This window comes from Antedon mediterranea, chromosome 8, assembly GCF_964355755.1.
Source record: "Antedon mediterranea chromosome 8, ecAntMedi1.1, whole genome shotgun sequence".
NCBI lineage: Eukaryota > Metazoa > Echinodermata > Crinoidea > Comatulida > Antedonidae > Antedon > Antedon mediterranea.
In genome coordinates, this window is record NC_092677.1 from 26,694,342 (window position 1) to 26,713,178 (window position 18,837).

Here is an 18,837-nt window from a genome sequence, read left to right on the forward strand (position 1 = left end):
TTTTAATCTGAAGAGCTGATGCTATTAAATTTTGTTACTTAAAGGTAGCATTTTTTGTATATAGATGATATCGACAGGCTCATAACAAAAGTGTCTAAGTCATAATTTTTGTTTTGTTTTTCTGCCTAACTCACTGCTTATATCAATATACTATTTTTTGTGTTTCTGCCTAAGTCAGCTGTATGACTTAGGCAATTAAGGAGAGCTGACTTATGATCTGCCTAACTTACTGCTTATATCATTATACTGCCCTCTGTACATTATCTGAGTGTTTTTAGTCGCGTGGAAGCGACTCTATAGTTCACTATGTCGGTCGGTCGGTCTGTTTGTCGGTCTGTCTGTCGGTCTGTCTGTCTGTTGGTCCGGTATCACTATGCGTTTTATCGCTTTCTGACCTTATCTTGATATCAGTTTAATCTAGCTAGGTCAAATTTTCACAGTATATTCCTTATGGCCAGGAATCAATGTGGTTATGTTTTCACGGTGCGCAATAAAAAATTACGCGGTCTACGCACGATTTAACGAAATCACGTTTGTAATCATATCTTCATAACCATGAATCACAATTAAATAAAATTTGGTACTCATAAATTTCAGGGCATAAATCATCATATGGCAATACAATTACGTGCGTAGCGCATGTAACACATGCGTACACGCGCTTAAAATTTTCAAAATTTATTTTCGATGAAATAAGAGTACATTTCAGGCAATTTTAAGCGTTTACAAAATTGCCATGAGTGCGCATATTTTTGCGCGCGCACTGCGTGTTAAATGTTATTACGCACTCTTTTTGCTCGATTTCTGTTTTCTTGACTTACTTTTCAACTCGAAATTACGTTATACGAGCACGTCGAAAGTGACAGGCTACGCACGTGTAAATTAAAAAAATATAAATGTTTTTAAAGACCCCTTCCCTGCAATTTTGGACGTTTTTTGGAAAATAATACATATATATCACTTTAAAAACATTAAACCATGTCATTCCTTGTCTTAAATGTACGTTTTATGGTAAATTATGATAACAAGTGAGAAACAATGCACTACCTAAGTAGCTCGCGGCGATCGACCTCTCGTGGACGGTCTCAGGCCTAGCCTAGCTAGGCTTAGTTTTGTAGGCCTAGCTGGTAAACATCGGTAACGTACGAACATCGTACGCTAGCTATATACCTAGCCTGACGTTGTATAGTTGCTGCATTAATTGTCTTTCTATTTTTGCCAGACTCCGTTGATACAAATTGGGGAAAACCCGGTATTTTCGCTGAAAAGTTAGGAGTCTTCCATTTGTTTTGGCTTCACGATCGATCGAAAAGTGGGCGAATTACAGGTGAAAAACAACAATATCAATCCGCGCGCAATGCATTTTGGGATTTATAGCGGGCCGCTATAATTATTAAAATCGATTTATTTTTCACATTTTTAACCGTTTAAAGACGAAAAAAGTTATCGCAATAGGACCATATAGTATTATTTTTACATTAAATGTAGTTTGTGATCTTAAATTAGATCTAAAAAACGTAGGGAATGGGGCTTTAAACATTTCAACATTTTTAAACATGTTCAGTAATTTCGGTCAGTATAGTTCACTATGTCGGTCGGTCTGTCTGTCTGTCGGTCTGTCGGTCTGTCTGTCGGTCTGTCTGTCGGTCTATCGGTCTGTATGTCGGTCCGGTATCACTATGCATTGTAGCACGCGACTTAATGGCTGTTGGCCTTGTTATATACATTTTCACATGCTCAGATCGTTTTTTGTGTTTCTGCCTAAGTCAGCTGTGTGACTTAGGCAATTAAGGAGAGGAGACTCATGATTTTTTAAATAAAATAAGAAATACATTTTTATATTATATTTTTTAACCCATTTGTTACAAATTCTTTCTCTTTTATTGCTACTATCCTTTTCTAAATTCATCAGTGTTAATTTTAATCTGAAGAGCTTATGCTATTAAATGTTGTTACTTAAAGGTTTTATTTTTTGTATATAGATGATATCGACAGCCTCATAACAAAAGTGTCTAAGACATAATTTTTTTTCTGCCTAACTCACTGCTTATATCAATATACTATCTTTTTTGTGTTTCTGCATAAGTCAGCTGTGTGACTTAGGCAATTAAGGAGAGCTGACTTATGATCTGCCTAACTCACTGCTTATATCATTATACTGCCCTCTGTACATTATCTGAGTGCTTTTATATACATTTGCACATGCTCAGATCGTTTTTTTTTTTGTGTTTCTGCCTAAGTCAGCTGTGTGACTTAGGCAATCAAGAAGAGGAGACTCATGATTTTTTAAATAAAATAAGAAATACATTTTTATAGTATATTTTTTAACCCATTTGTTACAAATTCTTTCTCTTTTATTGCTACTTTCCTTTTCTAAAATCATCAGTGTTAATTTTAATCTAAAGAGCTAATGCTATCAAATTTTGTTACTTAAAGGTAGCATTTTTTGTATATAGATGATATCGACAGCCTCATAACAAAAGTGTCTAAGTCATAATTTTTGTTTTGTTTTTCTGCCTAACTCACTGCTTATATCAATATACTATTTTTTGTGTTTCTGCCTAAGTCAGCTGTGTGACTTAGGCAATTAAGGAGAGCTGACTTATGATCTGCCTAACTCACTGCTTATATCATTATACTGCCCTCTGTACATTATCTGAGTGTTTTTATATACATTTTCACATGCTCAGATCGTTTTTTGTGTTTCTGCCTAAGTCAGCTGTGTGACTTAGGCAATTAAGGAGAGGAGACTCATGATTTTTTAAATAAAATAAGAAATACATTTTTATAGTATATTTTTTAACCCATTTGTTACAAATTCTTTCTCTTTTATTGCTACTATCCTTTTCTAAATTCATCAGTGTTAATTTTAATCTGAAGAGCTGATGCTATTAAATTTTGCTACTTAAAGGTAGCATGTTTTGTATATAGATGATATCGACAGCCTCATAACAAAAGTGTCTAAGACATAATTTTTTTTTCTCCCTAACTCACTGCTTATATCAATATACTATATTTTTTGTGTTTCTGCCTAAGTCAGATGTGTGACTTAGGCAATTAAGGAGAGCTGACTTATGATCTGCCTAACTCACTGCTTATATCATTATACTGCCCTCTGTACATTATCTGAGTGCTTTTATATACATTTTCACATGCTCAGATCGTTTTTTGTGTTTCTGCCTAAGTCAGCTGTGTGACTTAGGCAATTAAGGAGAGGAGACTCATGATTTTTTAAATAAAATAAGAAATACATTTTTATAGTATATTTTTTAACCCATTTGTTACAAATTCTTTTTCTTTTATTGCTACTATCCTTTTCTAAATTCATCAGTGTTAATTTTAATCTGAAGAGCTGATGCTATTAAATTTTGCTACTTAAAGGTAGCATGTTTTGTATATAGATGATATCGACAGCCTCATAACAAAAGTGTCTAAGACATAATTTTTTTTTCTCCCTAACTCACTGCTTATATCAATATACTATATTTTTTGTGTTTCTGCCTAAGTCAGATGTGTGACTTAGGCAATTAAGGAGAGCTGACTTATGATCTGCCTAACTCACTGCTTATATCATTATACTGCCCTCTGTACATTATCTGAGTGCTTTTATATACATTTTCACATGCTCAGATCGTTTTTTGTGTTTCTGCCTAAGTCAGCTGTGTGACTTAGGCAATTAAGGAGAGGAGACTCATGATTTTTTAAATAAAATAAGAAATACATTTTTATATTATATTTTTTAACCCATTTGTTACAAATTCTTTCCCTTTTATTGCTACTATCCTTTTCTAAATTCATCAGTGTTAATTTTAATCTGAAGAGCTGATGCTATTAAATGTTGTTACTTAAAGGTTTTATTTTTTGTATATAGATGATATCGACAGCCTCATAACAAAAGTGTCTAAGACATAATTTTTTTTTCTGCCTAACTCACTGCTTATATCAATATACTATATTTTTTGTGTTTCTGCATAAGTCAGCTGTGTGACTTAGGCAATTAAGGAGAGCTGACTTATGATCTGCCTAATTCACTGCTTATATCATTATACTGCCCTCTGTACATTATCTGAGTGCTTTTATATACATTTTCACATGCTCAGATCGTTTTTTTTTTGTGTGTTTCTGCCTAAGTCAGCTGTGTGACTTAGGCAATTAAGAAGAGGAGACTCATGATTTTTTAAATAAAATAAGAAATACATTTTTATAGCATATTTTTTAACCCATTTGTTACAAATTCTTTCTCTTTTATTGCTACTTTCCTTTTCTAAAATCATCAGTGTTAATTTTAATCTGAAGAGCGAATGCTATCAAATTTTGTTACTTAAAAGTAGCATTTTTTGTATATTTATGATATCGACAGGCTCATAACAAAAGTGTCTAAGTCATAATTTTTGTTTTGTTTTTCTGCCTAACTCACTGCTTTTATCAATATACTATTTTTTGTGTTTCTGCCTAAGTCAGCTGTGTGACTTAGGCAATTAAGGAGAGCTGACTTATGATCTGCCTAACTCACTGCTTATATCATTATACTGCCCTCTGTACATTATCTGAGTGTTTTTATATACATTTTCACATGCTCAGATCGTTTTTTGTTTTTCTGCCTAAGTCAGCTGTGTGACTTAGGCAATTAAGGAGAGGAGACTCATGATTTTTTAAATAAAATAAGAAATACATTTTTATAGTATATTTTTTAACCCATTTGTTACAAATTCTTTCTCTTTTATTGCTACTATCCTTTTCTAAATTCATCAGTGTTAATTTTAATCTGAAGAGCTGATGCTATTAAATTTTGCTACTTAAAGGTAGCATGTTTTGTATATAGATGATATCGACAGCCTCATAACAAAAGTGTCTAAGACATCATTTTTTTTTTCTCCCTAACTCACTGCTTATATCAATATACTATATTTTTTGTGTTTCTGCCTAAGTCAGATGTGTGACTTATGATCTGCCTAACTCACTGCTTCTATCATTATACTGCCCTCTGTACATTATCTGAGTGCTTTTATATACATTTTCACATGCTCAGATCGTTTTTTGTGTTTCTGCCTAAGTCAGCTGTGTGACTTAGGCAATTAAGGAGAGGAGACTCATGATTTTTTAAATAAAATAAGAAATACATTTTTATATTATATTTTTTAACCCATTTGTTACAAATTCTTTCTCTTTTATTGCTACTATCCTTTTCTAAATTCATCAGTGTTAATTTTAATCTGAAGAGCTGATGCTATTAAATGTTGTTACTTAAAGGTTTTATTTTTTGTATATAGATGATATCGACAGCCTCATAACAAAAGTGTCTAAGACATAATTTTTTTTTTCTGCCTAACTCACTGCTTATATCAATATACTATATTTTTTGTGTTTCTGCATAAGTCAGCTGTGTGACTTAGGCAATTAAGGAGAGCTGACTTATGATCTGCCTAATTCACTGCTTATATCATTATACTGCCCTCTGTACATTATCTGAGTGCTTTTATATACATTTTCACATGCTCAGATCGTTTTTTGTGTTTCTGCCTAAGTCAGCTGTGTGACTTAGGCAATTAAGGAGAGGAGACTCATGATTTTTTAAATAAAATAAGAAATACATTTTTATAGTATATTTTTTAACCCATTTGTTACAAATTCTTTCTCTTTTATTGCTACTTTCCTTTTCTAAAATCATCAGTGTTAATTTTAATCTGAAGAGCTAATGCTATTAAATTTTGTTACTTAAAGGTAGCATGTTTTGTATATAGATGATATCGACAGCCTCATAACAAAAGTGTCTAAGACATAAGTTTTTTTTCTGCCTAACTCACTGCTTATATATCAATATACTATATTTTTTGTGTTTCTGCCTAAGTCAGATGTGTGACTTAGGCAATTAAGGAGAGCTGACTTATGATCTGCCTAACTCACTGCTTATATCAACATACTATATTTGTTGTGTTTCTTCCCAAGTCAGCTGTGTTACTTAGGCAATTAAGCAGAGCTGACTTATGATCTGCCTAACTCACTGCTTATATCATTATACTGCCCTCTGTACATTATCTGAGTGCTTTTATATACATTTTCACATGCTCAGATCGTTTTTTGTGTTTCTGCCTAAGTCAGCTGTGTGACTTAGGCAATTAAGGAGAGGAGACTCATGATTTTTTAAATAAAATAAGAAATACATTTTTATATTATATTTTTTAACCCATTTGTTACAAATTCTTTCTCTTTTATTGCTACTATCCTTTTCTAAATTCATCAGTGTTAATTTTAATCTGAAGAGCTGATGCTATTAAATGTTGTTACTTAAAGGTTTTATTTTTTGTATATAGATGATATCGACAGCCTCATATCAAAAGTGTCTAAGACATAATTTTTTTTTTCTGCCTAACTCACTGCTTATATCAATATACTATATTTTTTGTGTTTCTGCATAAGTCAGCTGTGTGACTTAGGCAATTAAGGAGAGCTGACTTATGATCTGCCTAATTCACTGCTTATATCATTATACTGCCCTCTGTACATTATCTGAGTGCTTTTATATACATTTTCACATGCTCAGATCGTTTTTTTTTTGTGTGTTTCTGCCTAAGTCAGCTGTGTGACTTAGGCAATTAAGAAGAGGAGACTCATGATTTTTTAAATAAAATAAGAAATACATTTTTATAGCATATTTTTTAACCCATTTGTTACAAATTCTTTCTCTTTTATTGCTACTTTCCTTTTCTAAAATCATCAGTGTTAATTTTAATCTGAAGAGCGAATGCTATCAAATTTTGTTACTTAAAAGTAGCATTTTTTGTATATAGATGATATCGACAGCCTCATAACAAAAGTGTCTAAGACATAAGTTTTTTTTCTGCCTAACTCACTGCTTATATATCAATATACTATATTTTTTGTGTTTCTGCCCAAGTCAGCTGTGTGACTTAGGCAATTAAGGAGAGCTGACTTATGATCTGCCTAACTCACTGCTTATATCAACATACTATATTTGTTGTGTTTCTTCCCAAGTCAGCTGTGTTACTTAGGCAATTAAGGAGAGCTGACTTATGATCTGCCTAACTCACTGATTATATCATTATACTGCCCTCTGTACATTATCTGAGTGCTTTTATATACATTTTCACATGCTCAGATCTTTTTTTGTGTTTCTGCCTAAGTCAGCTGTGTGACTTAGGCAATTAAGGAGAGGAGACTCATGATTTTTTAAATAAAATAAGAAATACATTTTTATAGTATATTTTTTAACCCATTTGTTACAAATTCTTTCTCTTTTATTGCTACTTTCCTTTTCTAAAATCATGAGTGTTAATTTTAATCTGAAGAGCTAATGCTATTAAATTTTGTTACTTAAAGTTGTATTGTCCCCCAAAACATGAAAAATAAAGATGAAAAAAATCAAATTTTGAATAGACCATTTTGTAGTTATAATAAAGTTATTCACTTTCGCCGAAAAAAAATCCGGAAAAAATATTGATTTCGCTTATAAAAAATCAAAATAAGTTTACCCTTTTTTCGAACTCATAAGTTCAGAAATTCCAAAATAACGATGGTTAGCTAACAGCTCATAAATATGCATGATATGTTAATGAGTATCCAAACAGGGGAGATCCGATTCCGATCTGTTCACCACGTAAACAAACATGTGCGAAGAACAGAAGAAAGTGCTGGGGTTTCCCTGATCGTATGATGTAAAAAGCTCTGCCGTTAATTTGCTGGTAAGTAGAATTCTATTTTAGATGAATGACACATCCTCCTATAATAGTTTTTGGCGTATAGTTATAGGCTTAGCTATCTAGGCTAGGGCTATAATATAAGCCTACTTCTACTATCTAGTAGGGCCTAGGCCTAGTTAGTACTGTAGTTTACTACTGTGTAGTGTAGTGTAGCAGCAGCTGTAGGCAGGCAGATAATCGGGTCAGAAAAGTAGACGGGAACCCACTTTGAGGCCTAGCTAGGTCCTATATATTGTACTCACCTAGCTAAGCCATCACTCCACAACTAGCTACAGGAAATAGGCCTACTATGTTGATGTACCACTGATATACATTTGGAGCTCGAATTAATTTTAAAGTCTAAAAAAAGACTAACTGATGACAAAAAACGAACATTTGGAAAATGATCAGCATACAGTACCAAAGAAGTTGACGGTAGAATAGATTGTTGTTGATAGCAACCAAAACGAAAACACTAGTAATTAGACTAGGCCTTTTTTAGGGAGGAGATGCACTTTTCAGGGATTCCTTACTGTACATTAGTACCCCAAATTGAAAACTTCAGATTCATGTACAGAAATAATAATTATATGTATGCAATAAATTGTGAAATATTTAACTTTTCTATTTGACTTTTGTATTTATACATCATTGTTTTTCAATTTATAGACTTAAGCTAATGAAGACTGTAACAGAAGTTACACCCATACAGCATTTTAAAGGCAACTGGCAGTAGACTCGGTAGTGGAACACAAGATAAATATTGGATGACTATCATAAAGCATTAGGCAAATGTGTTGGTTGTTTTCCAGCTTTTAAAATGTTGTATAGTTTTCATAATTCGAGCAATAACATTTGTATACAGCATTAAATAAATAAAAAATACTACTACAGTACATGAGATAAAATCACCATAATTTTAATGTGTGAATATTTACAGTACAGTACAGTAAAAAATGAGTTAATTACTAGTATATTTCATTGAATTTCTGCATTATTGTTGACAATTTATTTTCAACTATTAATTGATGTGTTGATTGTGGCATTACAGCAATAGCTTGTCTTCTGTGATTGTTCATCCATTTTAAAGTGTCATAGTAAGAAACGTTCAAATAAATATTGTGAATGTTGATACCACATTTTGTGTTGATTTCTTCACCATTTTCCACTACTTGCTCATATTGTTCATTCAAGTGTGTTAATACCTATTAAAAGAAAGACATTATTTATTAAAATATGTACATAAAAAGTTTAATTGTGTGAATGTTGGTTTGAACATTATTGCTTTGGAAGAATTTTCAACATAACGGTACTAAGTACTGTAAAGTACACATTCCAAAAAATATTTAACTTAGATTATTTGGTCATTTTCTCTAAAATAATTACATTATTGGATGTACAGTATAGGCCTAGTTACAATTTTCACAAATTTATATTAGCATTAAAATCTAATTAATCACGAAGGGAAAACCAAGCACCATAATCTCTCCTGGCCTTATTTTCTATTTTTGGCAGCCATTCACAAGTTTTCGCTTTTTGAGTTTTGCTGCTCTTATGTATAATTTTTTTTAATCACAAACTCTACATAGAAAAGAAAATTAAATGTTTTAAAATGAATGAAAAGTGATATGAATAATGATAAATTAAAGACTATTATTAATATTATAGTATTATACTAAAAATAAGACGAGTTGGTGGTGTCGAAATTCACACAAGTCACAATAAAACCATGGAGGTATAAAATATTTTATTTTTATACCTCCATGCTAAAACCTTATTCCTTACTCCATGCTCACAGATGAATGTTATAGGCCTAATCCTATTTAAAGCTAGGTTGGCAATAACTATTAATAAGGCTTACAAGTTGTATCTATTATCTAGGCCTGCTACTCACTCAGGGTGAACCCTCACTCAGGCCTACAACTAGGCCTAGTACTACTACTACTACTAGACTAGCTACTACTCTAGGCCTAGCCAATAGATAGGGGATAGTACACTAGATAGCCAGTACAGCTGTAATGGGCTAGCTAGGCTTCCTATACTAACTAACAAAGCTGCACCATAGAAACTACTACAGTTCTTACTTACCAATCTGCTAGGGCCTAGCCATAGTCTTTTCTTCAAGTAGGAGTTGTTTTTTTTGTTGTTAAACTACAGAACTTTCCCACATCGTCGTCTCGCCATATCACGTCGTATTTTTTTTCTGATGACCTAGGGGTCACATACACGCACAAGAATCATACAATATGCATAATTCATAAGCTAATTCAGGTCAAGGGTTAAATTAAACCGGAAGCCAGCTGGCTGCCAGCCAACCGACTTCCGGTTGACTATTTTTTACTTTAAATTACGATTTTCTAAGGTAAATAATTTTTTTTTTGATCCAATTTTTTTTCAAAGTGAATAACTTTTATGTATCATTAAAATGGCCTTTAAAAAAAAAAAAAATTTTGTTCAGGGGGACAATACATCTTTAAAGGTAGCATTTTTTGTATATAGATGATATCGACAGCCTCATAACAAAAGTTATGAGGAATTCGGCCCGGGACGATTCGTCCCACTTTTGGTGAGACGATTCGGCCCACTTTTGAGCCGAAACCTCCCACTTTAGAGCCAAAAAAAAAAGCAAAAAAATGGAAATTCCATTTAATGTACACGCACTATACCCCTCTTGTAAAAATCACCACGTGTATTTATCGTGCGAGCCGAACTATTGTTGTGGAAATTCCATTTAATGTACACGCATATACCCCTCTTATAACGGTATTTTATCTTATAAAAGAACTGTTAGCATTGGAACGCCACAAGGGTCTGTTATCTCCCCAATGTTGTTTTCACTGTTCACCAGCAGTTTCAGAGCCAATTCAAATGAATGTTGTATAGTAAAATAATGCAGATGACACAGTCATCACTGGATACATTACTGGCAATGATGAAACAAGCTATAGACAACTAGGATGTGATTTTTATCACTGGTGCTGCAATAACAACCTGAAACTAAACATAAAGAAAACAAAAGAAATGCAAATTGATTTTAGGAAAATTAAAGAACCCTTAGAACCTCTGATTATAAATGAAAATGAGATTGAAGTAGTAAATGAGTACAAATATCTGGGTTGTATAATTGACAATAAGCTAAATTGGATAAATAATGTATATAAAGCCACATGCAAAGCCAACCAAAGGATGTTTATTTTAAGAAAAATGAAGTACCTACAAATTGACAAAACTATACTTAAATTGTTTTATAACTCTGTAATTGTCAGTGTAATACTTTTTTGTAATGTTTGTTTTTATGGTAATACAATGCAAAAAGATAAAATTAAACTTAATCGAATAGGAAATAGAGCAATTAGACTAGTAGGAGAGCACTTACCTGATGTTGAATCCTTGTATAAAGAAAATGTGTTAAAAAAAGTAAAAAGTATCATTGATGATGAAACACATCCTCTTCACAAACAATTTGCTCTCATGAATTCTGGCATAAGACTACGTGCACTTAATACCAAAACAAAACGGTTTAGGTGCTCGTTTGTACCTATACACTTATATAACTCCAGAGTACAAAGGTAAAATGTAACCGATAATTTTTATCTAATTTTAACAATTTTTAGCCTCTTAACTTTTTGTGTGTGTTTTTGTAAATTGTATTTTATATTTTTGTATTTTGCCAGTTTTCAAATCACATTTCTGTTTTTTAAATGGACAATAAAGTATATATGACTATGACTATGACTATGACTATGACTATAAAAATCACCACGTGTATTTATCGTGCGAGCCGAACTATTGTTGTTGAAATTCCATTTAATGTACACGCACTATACCCCTCTTGTAAAAATCGCCACGTGTATTTATCGTGCGAGCCGAACTATTGTTGTGGAAATTCCATTTAATGTCACGCACTATACCCCTCTTGTAAAAATCACCAAGTGTATTTATCGTGCGAGCCGAACTATTGTTGTGGAAATTCCATTTAATGTACACGCATTCTACCCCTCTTGTAAAAATCACCACGTGTATTTATCGTGCGAGCCGAACTATTGTTGTGGAAATTCCATTTAATGTCACGCACTATACCCCTTTTGTAAAAATCGCCACGTGTATTTATCGTGCGAGCCGCCGAACGGTTGTTGTGTAAATTCCATTTAATGTACACGCACTATACCCCTCTTGTAAAAATGACCACGTGTATTTATCGTGCGAGCCGAACGGTTGTTGTGGAAATTCCATTTAATGTAGGCCTATTTGTCATTTCGAATTATTAATACGTTATTTCGAATTTTTTTAATTCGAGATTTCGAATTACTGGAAGTAGGCTAAAATATATATATATTTTGGCCCTAATGGGCTTTCGTAGCAATGTATTTTTCACCACAACTTAGTATAGTACGAATCATCGCGGCCCAAAACCACAACGCGACGAAACGACGACGAGAGGAGGATCGGAGTCGACACTTTTTTACACGACGACCTCTCACAACGGCGGCGCGGCGGTGGGGTGTAAGCACCACCAGCATGCAGCATGATGGATGCTGCAGCGCATCAGTAGCGCAGCGATCCTACATCTCAACTTATGACTTGGCCTACACTCTCCTCTCTCTCCTGTGTGTGAATATCAAAGCGTTTTCTTTATTACAAAATAATAATTCAAAAAAGTATTAGGCTAGTCTGGTAATAATCTAAATTTATTAGAGCATATACTGACACCAATTTCAGGTAAATATGTCACTTTTTTAAATTTATTTCTAAGCTTTCCCATCTGTCAGTAGGCCTAGGCCAGCTAGTAGTAGCTAGGCTAGCTAGCTAGTCTAGGTAGGTCGGTGATTCGCTAGGAGCCTAGGTCTACTGGCTAGACCTAGTAAGTCGGTGCGGTATACTGCTGCTGGCTAGCCCACTAAGCTCACCCTAAGCTAGGCATACACATGTGTGATTTGGGTACGGGATGATTCGGCCCAAATAATATTGATTGTACTTTAATTATTTTTTAATGTAATTTTATTAATTTAGACTTTTTGATAACATTATTAATGTTATTAATTAGGCCTAGTTTGGTTTTATGTTTAATTTTCAGAGAGACTTCTGCCAGCTGGTGGGAGAAGGGTGGTGGGCGGATGCGAGGAAGATTGGTGGTTGGAGTGGGGGTTATTGGTTGTGGGGGGGGGGGGAGATAGGTGGTTGGGGTGGGGGATTAGTGGTAGGGGATTAGTGGTAGAGTTAGGCCTAGTTAGTACTACCTAGCTAGGGATAACGATGCAATATATTAAATATATATAGCAAAAATTATGAAAATCTGAATTGTTTTAAAATAAGGCATAATTGCCGAAAATAATCATTTTTTTAAATGGGAATGATGTTAACATATTACGACCTCTGTTGACCTCTGTTGGCAAATGCATGTTCGTAATAATAATTCCATAGGCATATTTTACGTGTTAAGCCTTTGAGAATACGTATAATTAAATATAGCAAAGTTTCTATAAAGGAATGTGACAGCCCTGGTTTAAAATGCAGCGAATAATATGGCCTGCTATAATTGTTGATTTATTTATTTAGAAATAAAATTATTCTATTATTTATTTTTCAAATCTACTGTAAGCAAGCAATTATTTATGTGATGGTAAATTTATTTAAGACTTCAAACACATTTTGAGGCGTCATATTATTCCGTATTATGTAACAAAGTATTGAATTTTCTTGCAAACCTTTTACACTGTAGTATTATAATAATAACAAATTATTTGTTAAAAATCAATACTGTTGATAGCAAGTCGTGTGACAGTTGACAACCTTAACGGATGCCTTTAATTCTGTTTCCATGCCGAGATTCATATCTCAAGGCTCTTACAGCCTGTATTCATGGAAACAATCAATAAAGAAGGGTTGATACAACTACATTCTTATTTAAAATGAAAACCTGTAAATTAGAGATATGCAGCATATTAATGTACAGGGATATGTTCATTAGTACATGATGTGTAACTGTAGCAAATGACTGCTTACTGTAGCGAGTATTACGCTAAGATTTAAACTGGGTGGAAGGAGGTGGAGGTTGAATAAGCCTTTTGAGGCTACAGTAGGTGGAAGTGCTTAAGGGCTATGGATGAAATTTTGACTTGTTGTAGAATGTTTGGAAGATGTTGAAGGATGTACAGTAAGCCTTGATTTAGAGGCCTAGACTGTAGAATTTAATAGATGGTACGTGTAGGGAACATGCCTTTGGTTCAGGATTTGTTAATTTACCTAGATTAATGGACCAATCATCGCAACTTGGGTAGGTGGTTACTGTACAGTAGGTCACCAACTTAACTGGGTAAATTACTAACTGAACACTCCCTAAGTTGAAAATTACTTCAGGATATCAACCACACAACAAACAGTATTATATTGTGTTTTTTAACTAATTTATTTAATTCTTGTCAATAAGGCAAATTAATCATATTTATTTTGCCCCGAGAATATTATGGAAATTTTGATTTAAAATATTTATATTTCAGATTATTAAAATTCAAAAAGTATTTCATTTGCACGTCATCTGATGTATTAATTGTACTGCTGGGGAGTGGCCAATATGGAACACGCAAAAGGTGCTTAGGACAAGTATGGGAGGTACATGTTCATCCAAAAATAATACAGCTGTTACGATAGAACCACAAAAAAAGTAAGTTTTCTTTTAAATATTATTGTCGCTACACAAGTCTTAATTTCTAAGTCTAAAAATTTGCAATTTTAATAGTTTATTGGCTTGATAGTTAGTACTAATGTACAACATTAAATAGTGATTTATTATTATTGATGATAATAAAACCATTAAACAGAATAATAAAAACTGATTTTCATTTCAAAACGTTTTTTATTTTGATTGATTCCAATCGTTTTTTGAATGTTTCCAATCTTATTTGATCGATTACAATTTTTTTATTGTTTCAGATTCCAATCTTTTTTATTGTTTACAATCTTTGTTTATTGATTTCAATCTTTTTTTGTTTACAATTTTTTTTTATTGTTTACAAGCTTTTTGTGATTCTTTCCAATCTTTTTGTGATTCTTTCCAATCTTTTTGTGATTCTTTCCAATCTCTTTGTGATTCTTTCCAATCTTTTTGTGATTCTTTCCAATCTTTTGTGATTGTTTCTAATCTTTTTTTATTTTTTCCAATCTTTTTTGATTGATTGTTCACTCATTTATTAATCGAGAACCGATTTCTATTTTTTACAATTTTAAGTAACTGATTTAAATGAAACCGTTGCAAGTATTTGATTATTGTATTTTAATCTAATTAAACTGGACGACCATAAATTAGAAACTGAATATAAAATCAGGCATTCTAGTAAACAATTGTAATCTTCACATTGATATTGTTAAGGTGATACTACAATGTAGAATTGACTATTATAGCAATGATAAGCCTTGGAGTTCTTGAATCTTAAGATGTTACAGTTACAATAGCTTTTTGCTAAAGTGAACATTTGCATAAAGTACTCCATTACAGAATACTGTGTACTGTACAGTACTATGTACCTAATAGGTTATTTAATGCACTAGAAAGTAAACAATGTGAAACTGAGCAAACTTGTCATTGGCTTTCTGTTTACAGTAGTTACTATGGTAACAAGAGAGGCATTTTAATTGTTTATCAGTAAATGGAAGAGGTTTTTAAAAAGCGTTCAATGGCATGATTTCTTGTGGTGTTCGATAGCCAACAATGAGCTAGTACAATTTTCCTAGAGGGTGTTACATTTGGTTTCTGGTGGTCTTTGATGACAACCAATGAGCTATTACAATTTTCCTAGAGGGTGTAACATTTGATTTCTGGTGGTCTTTGATGACAACCAATGAGCTATCATAATTTTCCTAGAGGGTGTAACATTAGATTTCTGGCAGTGCTCGATGACAATCAATGAGCTAGTATAATTTACAATTTTGCTAGAGGGTGTTACATTTGATTTCTGGTGGTCTTTGATGACAACCAATGAGCTATTATAATTTTCATATAGAGTGTGTAACATTAGATTTCTTATGGTCTTTGATGACAACTAATGAGCTATTATAATTTTCATATAGAGTGTGTAACATTAGATTTCTTATGGTCTTTGATGACAACCAATGAGCTATTATAATTTTCCTAGAGGGTGTTACATTTGATTTCTTATGGTCTTTGAATGATGACAACCAATGAGCTACTGTATAATTACAATTTTCCTAGAGGATGTTACATTTGATTTCTGGTGGTCTTTGATGACAACAAATGAGCTATTACAATTTTCCTAGAGGGTGTTACATTTGATTTCTAGTGGTCTTTGATGACAACCAATGAGCTATCATAATTTTCCTAGAGGGTATAACATTAGATTTCTGGCAGTGCTCGATGACAACCAATGAGCTATTATAATTTACAATTTTCCTAGAGGGTGTTACATTTGATTTCTAGTGGTCTTTGATGACAACCAATAAGCTATCATAATTTTCCTAGAGGGTGTAACATTAGATTTCTGGCAGTGCTCAATGACAACCAATGAGCTATTATAATTTACAATTTTCCTAGAGGGTGTTACATTTCATTTCTAGTGGTCTTTGATGACAACCAATGAGCTATCATAATTTTCCTAGAGGGTGTAACATTAGATTTCTGGCAGTGCTCAATGACAACCAATGAGCTATTATAATTTACAATTTTCCTAGAGGGTGTTACATTTGATTTCTGGTGGTCTTTGATGACAACCAATGAGCTATTACAATTTTCATATAGAGTGTGTAACATTAGATTTCTTATGGTCTTTGATGACAACCAATGAGCTATTATAATTTTCCTAGAGGGTGTAACATTAGATTTCTGGCAGTGCTCAATGACAACCAATGAGCTATTATAATTCACAATTTTCCTAGAGGGTGTTACATTTGATTTCTGGTGGTCTTTGATGACAACCAATGAGCTATTACAATTTTCATATAGAGTGTGTAACATTAGATTTCTTATGGTCTTTGATGACAACCAATGAGCTATTATAATTTTCATAGAGGGTGTAACATTTGATTTCTAGTGGTCTTTGATGACAACCAATGAGCTACTGTATAATTACAATTTTCCTACAGGGTGTTACATTTGGTTTCTGGTGGTCTTTGATGACAACCAATGAGCTACCCTGTATTATAATTTACAATTTTTAAAGAGTGTGTTATATTTGATTTCTTATGGTCTTTGACATTCTCAACCAATGAACTACTGTTACCTGTAAATGACAATTGGCATATTTGGCCCCTTTTGATCCCTGGCTATGTTCTTATGACAACCTTCATCAGATGACAATGTCACAGAGCGTGTACTCTTTTGATCTCTGTTGGTCTTTCATGCTTCATCATTTCATGTTTTTAATGTTCCTTTTTTCCATTTAGTATTTCCTCATAACTCTTTTTATGCATTAACAATTTAGAAATGTATTATTGCAATATTAATAACAACCTTTATTATATTGAACCTGGTATATTATGAGCACTATTGCTTATTAGATTGCAGAATTGTTATAATGCAATAAAGCTAAGTAATATTTCTATTGATAGATTGTTGCATCTCTTTGAACTACTTATTTACTGTAGATGCAATGTTTATAATTAATTGAAAATATACAATCAAGTTTAACAATTTATACACAATTAAATTGAAGTAAATTAAATTGATTGATTATTATAAATAAATTAGGAATATTTACGGTAACTAGTTAGCAATATTATTTTAAGTTTTGTGTAAAATTTGAATTTAACTAAAAGAAATTGTGAATTAAAAAATTGATTTTAATTAGTTTTAATAAATAAAATTAGGAATGTAACTAATTGTTTTACTACTAAATTGGTTTTAATTAATTATACTAGTTTTAGAAGAAGGCCGCTTAATTAGGCACTAGCCTTAACGGTCTTGTGACTATCTAGCTTTTCCGGGAGATGTATCTCCAAATTGTCATAAATAGAATAACTAAAAAAATAAATTAGGAATACTACTGTATATGGTTTAATATATTATATAAATATTTTATTACAATTTATTAAGTGCAGAATCTAAAATAAATTTGATGATACAGAATAAATAAAAAAATGAATTAATATACAAATTAAAAATACATACAGGTTTACTATATTATATTACTTTTTTTATTATAATTTCTCAAGTGCAGAATCTAAATTTAAAATTGTATGTCACAAGTAAATTTTATGATGGAGGATGTCGACAAGATAAAATAAATTAGAAAACTAGACATGAAACTCGTCACTTTGACGAGTTAGTTATCCGCACCACGACAAACGCCACGTGCACGTCTTACGTTGGAATATTGCACACAGGTAAAGATTATGGCATTATGACAAGAACTGAAGAATATGATATGCTGTTAGTGCTGAATTCTGTCAATTTTGTGTCATATAGTATACATGCAAACAGTATAATCTGTATACATATTACATGCAGTGTAGAATAGGTGAAATTACGGGACCCGCCATTTATTCCAATTTTTAACATGGCGACGGTATCAAAATGAAACACTTAGATAGCAATTTCAGAAGGAAATTATCTCAGGAACAACATATTAACGTGTAGAAGAAATTTGAATACGTAAAATATAGATGCGCACCCTTTTAAATGTGATGAACTATTACGCAAAATATGAAAATACGACTTTTTTTATTCAACTGGCCATATGATGACGTCACAACATCCGATTGGCAAAATGTTTACATGAATTCGTATCTACAATCCAATAGCTTCCATAAAACGTTTTAATCGTGATTATCACATTTTATTCTTACGAGCTATTACAGATTAAAATTTACTGTAAAGATGAAATTAATGACCCACGTAATTAAAATTGTTTGGCATGATGACGTCATAAAAATTAAAATATTTTTATCTCATGCTAAAGAAAGTTGATTGACCTACACAATATATAAATGTAGGAGAAAAAGGAATACAGATAAGCGTGATGCGCTCCATTGAATGTGATGAGCAATAACGAAAGAGACAAAAATCCTATATTTTACATTCGTGTGGCCATACGATGACGTCACAATGTTTTTTTAGCCTTATCGATGCATGATCCGATATCTACAACTCATCAACTTCTAGATTTTGTAATAAAAATAAACGGTTCACGGT

At 32.4% G+C, this 18,837-nt stretch overlaps 1 protein-coding gene across 1 annotated transcript in view; it reads left to right on the forward strand.

The window, feature by feature from the left end:
* The first annotated feature begins 12,131 nt into the window (after nucleotides 1-12,131).
* Nucleotides 12,132-18,837, forward strand: part of LOC140056324 (NACHT and WD repeat domain-containing protein 2-like) — a 33,486-nt gene continuing 26,780 nt past the window's right edge. The window contains exons 1-2 of the mRNA XM_072101661.1: nucleotides 12,132-12,416; nucleotides 14,195-14,358. Of these exons, the coding sequence (XP_071957762.1) occupies nucleotides 14,300-14,358 (59 nt within the window). The 5' untranslated portion in view covers nucleotides 12,132-12,416; nucleotides 14,195-14,299. The remainder of the gene's footprint in view (nucleotides 12,417-14,194; nucleotides 14,359-18,837) is intronic.